Here is a 12,688-nt window from a genome sequence, read left to right as displayed (position 1 = left end):
AAAGTACCCCATAATCTTCTAATCAACAGACTCCAGTCAGTTGGAATTATAAACCCCCTATTGCAATGGATTAAGTCTTTCCTCACAAACAGATACCAAATAACCAAGCTTAACTCTACAACATCCACACCTCGACCAATAACCAGTGGTGTTGTGCAAGGTAGTGTCTTGGGTCCATTGCTCTTTATAATTTATATCAACAATATATGCAAGTGCTTTACTACAGGTAAGACCTACCTTTACGCTGATGACTTAAAAGTCATCTATAAAACTGACATTTGTGATGTACGAAGTACTATGCAAACGATCCAACATGAACTCAACAAAGTAAACGACTGGTGCAAACGCTGGGGGCTAGAGCTCAACACAGAGAAACATGGTTGGCTATGTATTGGTAACACGTCACTTAAACTAAAACTAGCACTTAACAAAAACTCACTGCCCAGACTGACATCAGTAACTGACCTTGGGGTACATTACTCCGACAGTCTTAACTTCTCTGAACATATCTCAACTAAAGCATCTCAAATGCGGAGATTGCTTGGCTTCATCCTTCGTAATTTCTTTCAAAACGAAGCTAAAATCATCCTGTATAAAGCCTGCGTAAGACCCATCGTCGAATACTGCTCGTTCTTATTTTCCAACCTACGCCTATCTGATATACTTAAAGTGGAAGGAATACAGCGAGACTTCACTCGCAAAATACTTAAGAACGACCAACACACTGACTAAAAATCCAGATGCCACATCTTAGGACTAGAACCCCTCTGGAAAAGAAGGCTTAGGTCTAACTTAATTCTTTATTTCAAACTCCTTAAAAACCTTACTTATTCCACATGTAATATAGCTCTCTACCAAGACTCACATGGATACAACCTTCGAGACAAAGTATCCACTGTCAAAATTGAAAAACACAGATCAAAAACACGTGAAAACTTCTTCCTTATCAAGTACGCATTGATATGGAACAGTCTGCCTTCTGAAATACGCAAGGCAGACAAATTACATACGTTTACAAGACTCATTGATCAAGCCCTCACCTGCATATATCTGGTGCAAACGAACACATCCACGTCCCACACAGACATCATAGGCTCTCTACATATATAGACTGAATCGCCTTATTTCCCTACCTTGCAGTTGTATTAGATACTTTCCCCTCATTCTTTTCAATTGAAGTAGACAGGCAACTCACTGGATCTATCAATACTCGGTCGCTAAACGACGCTTATAAATACCCTGAAACACCAGAAGAAACGCACAATCGACTGACTACTGCCAGTGGTCGTACAACCACAGAACCTGTCACCCATCAACCGGTTAGCATAGAACAAAACAACCTCAGCGCGAATTTAGTGTGAGTTACTTCTTGTCTATTTATCAGCTTTTTACTCATCTTTACACTGTTGCCTTGCTATTAATATTATTTCACCACTAGTTATCTTACCTTATCTGTAACTAATATAAATCTCCACTTTTCCGCCTACTATGGTAAACAAATATCCTACACTATACCCTTCCTAATGCCTATACTCTGATTCGTAACCTACACTTCACTATATAGTCAATAAAAACATTGCATCGAAGCCTTACCCACAGTCCATAATTTGTAAATGTCTGATAAGCTTGTAACATGGTACTTATAGAAGTAGTGTTTTCCAACAGGATGTGAAACAGAGCATTATGTGAGGTATGATACGTATCCAAAAAATAAGCGTAAATGAGCCTAACATCACAAAAGGAGGGAGGGTGGAGTTACTGACCAGCAAGCACTGATGGTGAGGGCGATGATTTCAATCCACCCGTGTTTGTGGGGCAGAACATTTTGTTTGTATCAGGCTCTTTATGGATGAGAACAAGTCAATAGGTCTGTGATATTGAGATTGTTCACCTACACTCACCATTACGACTCATGTTTCTAATTTTTGTGCTGGATTAACTATTCTACTAAGACAACCTTTAACATGCTAACTCGGACTTTTACATGGAAACTGTTTGGCAGGCATCGGATGATGAAAAAAACTGACTGTAAAGGATATGGTTATTATTTTTATTTTACTCAACACTCTAATCTATATATGCACTCTCTGTTCTTCCTCATTCCAACCCTGACTTCCCTCCTTCATTGGAACCTACTCCACCTTGATAAATATCACAAATCATTGTTCTTTATTACTGCATTCTCTCCTCTGGAGTCTTTAATCGCAGTTCACTCTTGCAACATGAGCTAGTATCAATTTAATCTAATAATTTATCATACCTCCATCCGTTCCACTTATAAATGTTAAGCATTAGTTATCGTTCATATCCAAATGCCTTGTTGCTCGGTTTCTTTTTTTCTCTTCAGAATCTTGTTCTGAGGATGAAGCTATGTAACTTCGGACATCTGGAACAAGCTCGACGAACGCGCTTTCCCAAGGTCATAGTTCGAACCAGGCGCTCCACAAGCCTACTTTATAACAACTATAAACTTAAAAAGCTGCATTGCATAAATACTTAGCCCGACCGAAACCCTAATACACTTTTTGTCGAGATTGGATCTGGTATGTAACGTGGACGCGATGCCCATTTGGAAACTATTCTTATGAAAACACATTATATGTGAACGAATGAACTGCTATCAACTTTTATAGATTATAATTACTAAACAAGCTTGCTTGAGATGCATACTGTGAACCAGTATATGTTGTAAATTGTAGATCATGCCTGTGAAAATGGCGTGTACCTGCTATTGCAGAAATATATTATTATTATCTCTACTAGATATAAGATCAAGTGTATTATCACCCCTTGTTGGGGTACGATCCCACTGTGACCAGCAGTACAGATTAAGGATTGATAAAAATTCATCATTGCTTGACTGACAACTACCGGTACACCAGTTAATCCCAGGATAATTTAAATCGCCAGTGATAATCTTAGCACTGAAGTTTAGAGTAGATGCATGTATAAATGCATTGATAATAAGATCATTCAAATTATCGGTACTATCAGAAGCTCTATATATACAACCTAGGAGTAGAATATGTTTCAGGGTATTGATTGATATCCAGATCGATTTTGGTAAAATATTCAGGATACTATCTTCAAATTTGTTAGTTGTTAAGATATCCGTTATTGTCTGTTATTATGCACGATCCATGGTATATTTATTTTTGGTTATCGGTCTAGAACCAGAAGGTTCTTATTTACTTTCTTCCTAATTGGTATATTCTTTTTAGTTTTAGCAGTGTTTTTAGGAGCCTTCACAATAGAATCAGATGTTTGATTGTAGGCTTCAGATATTACACTGGAAAGAATGACATTAGTGTCTCCATCAGATATGTCCTGGTTATGTAGGGCCACCAGGGGTATGAGAGGCAAACTAGCACACTGCATTGGTATATCAGTACAGTGACTAACATGAGATAGATTAGCTGCACCAGTGGGTTCAGCTGCTGGAGCGATCACATTTGTTGTGACCTCAACAATGTTATTTTCGTTTATGGTACGCTTTTGCGTTAATCTTTGGTTGGTGGTTTTGTCTGAGACTATACGAGCGTTTTTAAACTTCGTATGCGCACAGACTAGCTGTTCAGATTCTTTCAAACGTTCCGCTAATAAATGGGAATCAAATCTAAACAGGATAGGGCACGAGTATTTTTGATGCTTTTTGTTGAGTCGGATACATTGGCACGGATTGTCCTGGAGATTAACTGCCTTTAATATCGAATTCCTGACAGTTTTAATGACAACTTTGTCCGGTATATTATATATAATCACATTATTTCGAGAGATTATTCGCTTGGTAACTTTACTAGCTATCAAGTCAATAACGGATTTTACTTGATCCTGTCTTCGAGTTCTGAAGGAACTACATCCTTTGACAACAGCAGTCGAAGGGGTGACAGTGTCTTTAGTTCTATCATGCTTTAATAAAGAGCCCGCAAGTGACTCCACTTTAGAACGCATCTCACTTAGTTGCTTATAGAAAATGGCTAATTCACTCATAATATGATCGATACCTTCAGTTCGTGAGTTAGAACTCATTATTAAGTTTGATATTGAGTCATCCAGCAGCAGGTGTGGAATACGTCCACTCCCACTGATTCCGTTTCTGTATTTCGAATACATTGAGGAGTGTTGTCTCTTTTTGATGTAAAGAAATGAATAAAACATTTCAATTGATGTACAGAAATCCTATAAAAAATATTTTCGCCAGTCCTCGACATTAACGTTTAGCTGGACATAACCTAGGCTGAAAGTACTCAAACATCCGCACAAGCTCATGTGGCGCCTCTTACAAAGACTAATGATTTCAGATTGCATGCACTCCGACACCCTAACTATCATTCAAGTATATATTTCCATCCCTTCATTTCTAACTTTGGGTTTGATTAGCTCTGAAATCACGGCATAAGATGTTTCGGGAAACAGTGTTTTAGAACAGTACATTCGTGACATCTCTGTGATGTGATATGTGTCTATGGTTGGACACTCTCATCTCCGGTTGTTTCAGTAAAACCATCAAAGTTATTATCTACGTCAACTGTTATTTTGGGAGTTTGTCATTACAACTTATTCCTTCCCCCTCGTGAAATATTGACGACCTAAATCAATAATCCAACGAGCTGGTTGCTAGTAAACACTCTTCCGATAGCGCGCATCGTTCAGTGGCATATTTTCATATTTTATTAATTTACGGAGTCGTGGAATCAGCATTGAATACAGATAAAAGTAATAAACTTGGTTCTTCAAATTTGTCTTCGTTCCGTCATTCTTTCCAGTCCATGCCATCAGCTCACTCATTTTACAGGTTACTAGTGTACATGAACTTGTTGAAGAGGGACTCATGTATCCTATTGGTTTGTCCATACACCAAACAAAAATAGGAAAGCACAGTTCTCATTTATTTTTGAGGTTACGAATTGTAAGTCGGTATGTGACACGTGTAACATGAATGCTGGGGTTTCGCTGAGCAATATCATTATTCTCCCGACTGGCCTGCTGAAAAACTTTCCAGAAACCTGAAAATAGGCAGTTCTTATATGGGTTAATAAACAGAGAAGAACAGTGAAAACAAGAATGAGGACCTCGACAACGCTAGTACAGACGAAGCATTCCATGACACTATTGAGGACATGCTGAAGCTCAGAACAGTCATAACATCGACGGTACCAGACTCACTCAGCGAAATTTTCTCCAAACGCAGGATCCCTGAATGCAGGTTATCGGAACCCCGTCAACGATTCCAAAAGGGACTGGGTACCACTGTCAGAGAAGCTGAATATCCCAGGTATTGCAGTGAAATCAACTGGTGGGAACAATTACGGTTCGCGACGATTCTCTCCTAACCATGAAAATTAAAGACAGCACTGACTTCCCCTTAGTTTGCGATGCAAAACTGACAGTGTGTTCTGGAAGGAGTTAAACAAGAAGCTCAAACTTTTCAGGATAGAGCCTTTGACGGTTACCCGGCTCTTTGGGGAAAGGACTCTAAGCACCTAAACCACCCAAGACTACTTCGTGTAACGCTCAGTAACTCTGCCAAAGTAGGGATGAGTTACTGGCCAGTCACTAAGTGAGCTCACGAGGGGATGTAAAGATACTCCCTGATATACCGTATTCTGAGCTCAGTCACATCTGCAACATTCCTGAGGAATCTCGCGAAAAGTTCATCCGTGGAGGAAATATCATTAGGCCAGGTCTACCAGTAAACATGGACGCTGACCGCACAAGGTCTGATATTTCAGAATGGAAATTAGTCAAACAGTCCTTGAAGCTCAAAAACATATTGACTCAATAAGTGGTCAGACTGGCCAAGAAGAACGAGGATTCTAGACACTGGATAATGAAGACTACCTCCTCATCCCCACATATGTCGGCTGCAAATCGAAGCATTTTGTAACAATAAGCACCGGTTGCCAACTGGAATGCACTTGCGTCCGAATAGGCCACATGGTGCCAGGATCAAGCATATGAGCAAGTTGGAGCTGACTATCCCACTTGCAGACTGTCATGACCATAAAAAGATGTGGGAAGGACAGGGGCTACTAATTAGGAAAACCCTGTGTAGGTAGGTTACCTTTCCACGTAAGGCTTGTATAGAAAGACAGGACGGGAAAGCTCATGCGTTTCGAATTGAAAGCATAAAATGCCTATATATTAGCCCCGCGAGTTTACCGAATAAAATGAACAAGCGGCGAGACTATAATTTATGGACGACCTCTGAACGAATTTTAAGTAACCTTGAGAAATGTTGGCCAATCAGTGAACGGTCAGCATAGAGTAAAAATATGTTGTACAAAACCAAATAATTAAAGTGGATATACTTCTTTTATATGGTCCAAAAACATGTCAAGGTTAGAAAAAGGTTCATGTGTTCGAAAATCGTAATGCATAAGGTAGAGGAACTCATTCATATGGCTTCATAATAGTCGGTTTCTAGAGCCATGATAAGGTCACAAAACCCTCTCAGCCTCGACCACATAGCTTCACTATTGTTTGTGTGTACTCCGGTTGTGTAGGTTTATCATTTTTATTATGGATATGTCCCTACAATACTCATACCACTGAACAGCCGAAGCTTCAGTAACATCTGAGATTATTGCAGCCAATTTTACTGGTGATTTTATTATACAGTTGGCGGCAATTATTACAATATGCCTTAGTCTCAACCTGGATCGAGCGAAAAAGGTTCCTATTCTAGCAGACGTCTTCCTTCAAAATATATTACATCAAAAGACGACATCACGAAAGACTGCACAAGGTCTACAAGTCATTTAATACCCGCGATTACAAATACAGGAACTTCTCATTTGTTGTAGCCGATTAATTATCGGGTTTTCTCTCAAATTCTATGTGAACCGATCGTACATGAGCATCGGTTACTGAAATTGGCACCTTGACCTTGGAATCCCTCAAACGCTTCTGATTGGCTCGTCCATAAATTATAGTCTTGCCTGTACAAGCTGTGTGAAATCAGTAATGCCAATAATTCTCATCTGATATTTGAGACATGGATATCTTCTTAATTTACGAACCAGAAGCTAGAAATACCGATAGTGACAGAAAAACAGGAATGGTGGACCGGGTAGCCTTATACTTGCGATCTTCCCTGCAGGTACATCAAGTTCACAAACAAGGGTTTATCAACCTTGATGATTCCATACGACGCTCAGTAAGAGGTGCCTAGTTGCAGTCATCTACAGAAAGCTCACTGCTGACATGCAGTTTGAAAATTGTACGCTGAAAAGGATTATCCCACTCAGTTCATCTCGGATTCATTCATATCCTGATCCTAAGAGACTTCAATCGTCCTAAAGTCAGTTTTGCGGAACATATGTACATGAGAGGTGGAAACTTCACTGGATCTCAGTTCTTTAACCTCATTACAGTTCTGAGACTATTCGAAAATGTGAAGTCGGCAACTCGTTGAAGAAACAGTCAGACACCGTCGCTCTGAGACTGGGTATTTACAAACGAAGAATTCCCAATTGATTTTCTCTTAATCCTGGATCCCTTGGAGAAACGTAATCAGACCGTCATAGCCTTTAGTTTTACCAGTAAAACCGAGCTAAGACATCACACCAACAAAAGGTGCTGGAATTTCAAAAGGTTGGGTGTGTCAGCTTTACAGGACGATCTACAACAGGTGGGTTGGGAAGTTCATCCTCAACTTGATGTGGATGCTTATTGGGATTTCTTACTGCACACGATCTTATGTGCTGCAAGACAGTCTGTTACACTTACTATCCCCAAAATCTACAAGCAACCTACAGTCACCAAGAATAGCACTCTTCGTTTGTTAAGCCGCAAAAGGCATTGCTGAGAGGATTACAAACGAACTGGTAACAACGGCGCATATAGGCAATTCAAACTAGTAAGGAACATACGCACAAAGGCAATAAAAGAAGACAGGCTTCAGTACTAGACAAAGCTTATCGATAAATTTGTCGCCAATCCGAAAAGCAGCTTCAATCTTGGCGACACGGCTTAGGGTGCCATTTTCACGTTCGCTAAGTTGAGGCTTATTACTCTTGTAAAACCAACCTGCTGACCGTGGCAGACAGATGAACAACCATCATTGATCGCAAGGGGAAGGTTGACGTCATTTACCTTGACTTCTTAAAAGCTTATGATAGGGTCAACCACATGTGTCTTATCAATAAGTTCAGACAACTAGGTAACAAATCACCTCCAACTGATTGGCTTACTTCATATCCAAAAGATCTACATGCTGGTACCCTACGATTTGAAGTCTTACGCTAACTGTGACGAAAATGCCTTACAGCATCCTTAATAATTCTGGTCATCCCCTTAAACGTCTTCTTAAGCTTAGTCGCAACACTAACCTAAGAGATAACACCCAGAAACTGGAGACCCAACATGGCAGAACAGACAGTAGACACAACTTCTACTCCGTAAGAGTTGTCAAATGCTGGAATTCGCTGCCGACTGAGCTAGTCCAAGCGACTTCCCAGGAGTCCTTTAAGAGGAAACTTGACTTATTCTTAAGGACTAAGGACAACATTATTTTGATTTATCAAATTCTTTTTTCCCCTCTATTATCGTTAATATACCTAGCTTCTTGCACTGGTGATCCACTGCTACTAGACACGGAAGCCCGTTAAGCGAAAGCTTATTCTATTCCGTCCTCAACCATTTGAGCACACCTTGCACTTGCAACAGTGAAGCTCATTTTCAGTTTCAGTTTGGAAAGGACAGGAGGCTTGATGGCCTGTGTTAGTCCTGGCAATGATGGTCTCTCAGCTGATCCAACTTTCTTTTGAAGGAGTCGACGGATGGAGCCTCAACCACGTGATGAGGTAGTGAATTCCACTCGTTGATTATTCGATGGGAAAGTCGGTAGTCAGCTGACAAGTAATTCGTTCGGGGCTTGTGAACTTTTTTGGAGTGTCCTCGTAGATTTTCTGTTTTGGAAGACAAGAAAAATGAGGGCATATCAGGTGCAAATTTGTCATTAAGCAATTTGAAAACTGTAATCAAGTCGCCTCTGATTCTTCTATATGACAGCGGGAATAGGTTTAGCTTGGTCAGTCTAGTACCATACGGGAGCTTCGCTATTCCGGGAATCAGCCTAGTTGCTGTTCTCTGAACCCTTTCCAAGAGTTCACTGTCTTTTTTTAGGCAGGGGCTAGCTGCTTGTATACAGTACTCAAGTTTAGAGCGCACGAACACTGTATACAAAGTCAGAAACGTTTTATCGTCAAGATACCTAAAAGCCCTGCGTATGGACCATAAAGTCCTAAAACCTTTGGCGGCTATTGCACGGCAGTGTGCAGTAGTCTTTAAGTCTTGACTAACGATGACGCCTAAGTCATTGTGTGCCTGAACAATAGGTAACTCAGTGTTATTCATCGTGTATGTATCTGTACCCTGGTGGCCAATATGCATCACAATACACTTGGAAGTGTTTATCGGCAATTGCCAGATTTGGGACCATTCAGATAATCTCGGCCAGTTCGACGAAAGAACTTCTTACATAATCTTCAACAGTTTTATTCATCCCCATTTAGAGTACGGGAACATAGTGTGTCAAGTCCTTCTTAGTGCAGATCGAATGCTATCGGTCAATTAGCAATGCGGCCACTAGTCTACGTGACTCGACTGAGGATAATATCTTACTGTGATTTACCAATTTCTTTTTCCTCTATTATCGTTAATATACCTAGGTTCCTGACTGGAGGTATCGGTGATTCACTACTACTAGATATGGAAGCCTGTTAAATAAAAAAAACTTTTATTCCGTCCAAAATCATTTGAAGACTGAACCATTTAGGACCACAAGTTAAATTATTGCGGGACTGAAGGTCAGGCACAATGCCGTTCCCTGAACCAATACCGTCCTATTTTGACTTCCAACCTTCGACAGGACCATCATATCAGTTTAGGTCTATAGAAGATGTCAACAATGTTATCCAAATGCTGTTATGGAAAGTCTCTCAAGAACATCGATATACTGGCCTTGGTTGCATACAAGAAGAGCTTTTCAGGGTATTTATACTATCTATCATAAAACTTTTGATTTTAAGCATTATCCATCAGCGATCAATTTTATTGCAAGCATTCGAATGAATGCAGATTGTATACCGCGTCTAGCAGAACACAAAAAGTTAATTCAAAGGGTTAACACGCATCTATGGGCGTATGCTACTACTCGTAACGTCCTAACTTTGGCGGACATGGAGCAGCTAATACAGGTGTGTCTTGATGTCTATTTTAAATCCTTCTCATGGGTAATGATCGTTGGAATCTAATTCGTGTCTGAATATGAAAACCCGGTGGCCTCTGACAAGAATTAACCCATTTCTGAAATCATTAACGTATAACCATCTATGCCAAATTATTTAACGTCTCTAATTCAAAAGCTATGTTCCCTTCATCCCGTAAACCACAAGGTCCAAATAATGCCTTGACGACTGACTTTTTTACTATAGTCATCAATCTTCAGTAATAAGGATAAGTCTATCGACCTATATTAATCCTTGTAGTTCGTAACACTGAGGAGGTCCAGCCTCGTTTTGAATACATCATCAGAAGGTGCTGATATTGCGTGTTCTTGTAGAGAATTCCAGTAATTCACTACTGGGTGCGGGGAACGATGTGGACGATTTGATCTCGGTTTTTGAGTTTTCTTCGAATGTCCTCTCAAATGATTAGTTCTAGACGGAAGGAAAATATAAGAAATATTAATACCAAGGTCATCGTTTGGTATATGATAAGCAAATATTCGATTACCCCGTATTCTGCGGTAAGATAATGGAAATAAGTTGAGGTGTCTCTGTCTTCATAAGATAGGCCAGATAGAGTTTTTACTATTTTAGTTCCTCGTCGTTGGACTTGTTTCAGCATGTCCGTCTCATACTTTAAACAACCTCCAATAACTCAAGCATAGAAAAAAAATCAGGCGAAGCTTAAGTCATTGCACTCTCAACTAATAGTTTACAGACGTAAAAGTTGTCTTACCTACTTCACTTCGCACATCCAAACATTATCATTAACTCCTCTATTGAACTTGTTATACACAAATCTGGACTTCATTACTAAATTACGTTAATTACACAAAACCACCGGACAATTTTAAAATGGTCGGGTTTTTAAGGAAGTTTATGTGGTGACCATTAATCACGTAAAAGTTCTTTGTGTGATATGCACTTTTCACACGTTACGAAGTACATCCTAATTTTCTATTTGATACTTCTAGTGGTTCTAAGTTTGAATTCTCGGCAAACCATTTACTTTTCCGAATTAATTTCTTTTCATTGAGTTGTATTTAAAATAAATTCATAATTCCGTTAGAATATCTAAGGAATTTAAACATTGCGTCCTTAAATAATTTCTTGCGTTTTACGTTTCAAGTTAGAAGCACCAAATGATTATCGACTTCTTGGTCCCGTCGTAAGGTTACCAGCCGCACTAGAAATACTTCAAGTTAGTGAATTTGATCAACGTGTAGTGGCATGTTTCACAACAGGATCTACAAATCAAGCAATGACAATGTGTACAGAGGATGTTTTAAAAGAACTAAAGACTTGCATCTGTAAAAATCGATATCGTTTACCTACTAATGTTAGTCGAGGATCAGTTTATTCGTGGTGGGAATCAGTGTTCACAGAACATATGCTGGGAGTTTTGGATAATTTCAGGGTTGTACAACACAGCAATCAATATCAAAAGTTGGATCAACTGGCCAAGTATGGGATTAGAATTAAGGGGTTCTCCCATCTTGTGCAAGTAGGTTGTTTATCTGGTTTCCTGTTGTCTTAACAATAAATTTTTCTGTAGTTCATATGTAATCACATAAAGTTTATAAGTGACCAATTTAGCCTTCCCAGTTTTTGTTCAGTTACGTACATTATCTCTCGCTTTGTGGTTTATAACATAATTCATTAGTGAAATATACACTGATCTAGTAAGTTGGCAGCTTTGTGTATGTTTAAAAAAACTGCAATAACTCATTGACCATGGTCGAAATATACGAAGGTACTTTTCAAACTTTTTCAGTGGGTAATGTTTCATTGTTTATACTACTACATTTATTACCATTATGAAGTGACATGTAGCACCACGACTGGAAATTTGGCACGAGTTTTACCAGTTGGTCACAGTGAGCTATTAAGGTTTAGTTTTCCTTATAATACACTAGCTGTTTACCTTGACTATGTGACTCAGATATATGCGAATTATTTACTGGCGGGATAGATTTTTCAAGGCATGTCTATTGGAGCTACATTGAAAACCCGCAAAACCATTATAGTCCCGAATTACGCCATTTGTATTAAGAGCAAAGTATTTTTGTTTTCCTACATACTGGTACACTTATAAAGTTTCATAATCACTAAACTTGCGGATCATGAAACAGTTATCTACTTTATTAAGTTCATCCGCATAACTTACAATTAAGGCCAAAATGAGGCGTACATGGAAAATAAAATTAGTTATCTATTCGATTCCTCAAGGTTTTGAGCATTTATCAAGGAATACATGAAAACCAGTTCAGCGTTCATAAAGATACATTATTAACAAGTGTCTTGTTGTTCTATCGTATATTTCCAAATGTCTTGGCGTATAGCCAAATATTCTCAACAGAAAGTAGATAAGTCATTGTCAGTAGATGACCATTTGAATACTGCTCCACCTATTTCGATTTGAAAAACTAGGTAGTATTACCAGCCCTCACACTTAG

At 39.2% G+C, this 12,688-nt stretch overlaps 1 protein-coding gene across 1 annotated transcript in view; it reads left to right on the top strand.

Annotated features, from left to right (window-relative positions):
• The first annotated feature begins 9,819 nt into the window (after positions 1 to 9,819).
• Positions 9,820 to 12,688, top strand: part of Smp_134120 (hypothetical protein) — a 70,003-nt gene continuing 67,134 nt past the window's right edge. Inside the window, exons 1-3 of the mRNA XM_018790854.1 lie at positions 9,820 to 9,996; positions 10,035 to 10,202; positions 11,362 to 11,736. Coding sequence (XP_018647378.1) covers positions 9,823 to 9,996; positions 10,035 to 10,202; positions 11,362 to 11,736 — 717 coding nt within the window. The 5' untranslated portion in view covers positions 9,820 to 9,822. The remainder of the gene's footprint in view (positions 9,997 to 10,034; positions 10,203 to 11,361; positions 11,737 to 12,688) is intronic.

The sequence above is a fragment of the Schistosoma mansoni genome (genome assembly GCF_000237925.1).
Source record: "Schistosoma mansoni, WGS project CABG00000000 data, supercontig 0254, strain Puerto Rico, whole genome shotgun sequence".
Classification (NCBI taxonomy): Eukaryota; Metazoa; Platyhelminthes; class Trematoda; order Strigeidida; family Schistosomatidae; genus Schistosoma; species Schistosoma mansoni.
The sequence above is the reverse complement of the archived record's forward strand: the minus strand, read 5'-3'. Positions and strand labels throughout refer to the sequence as shown.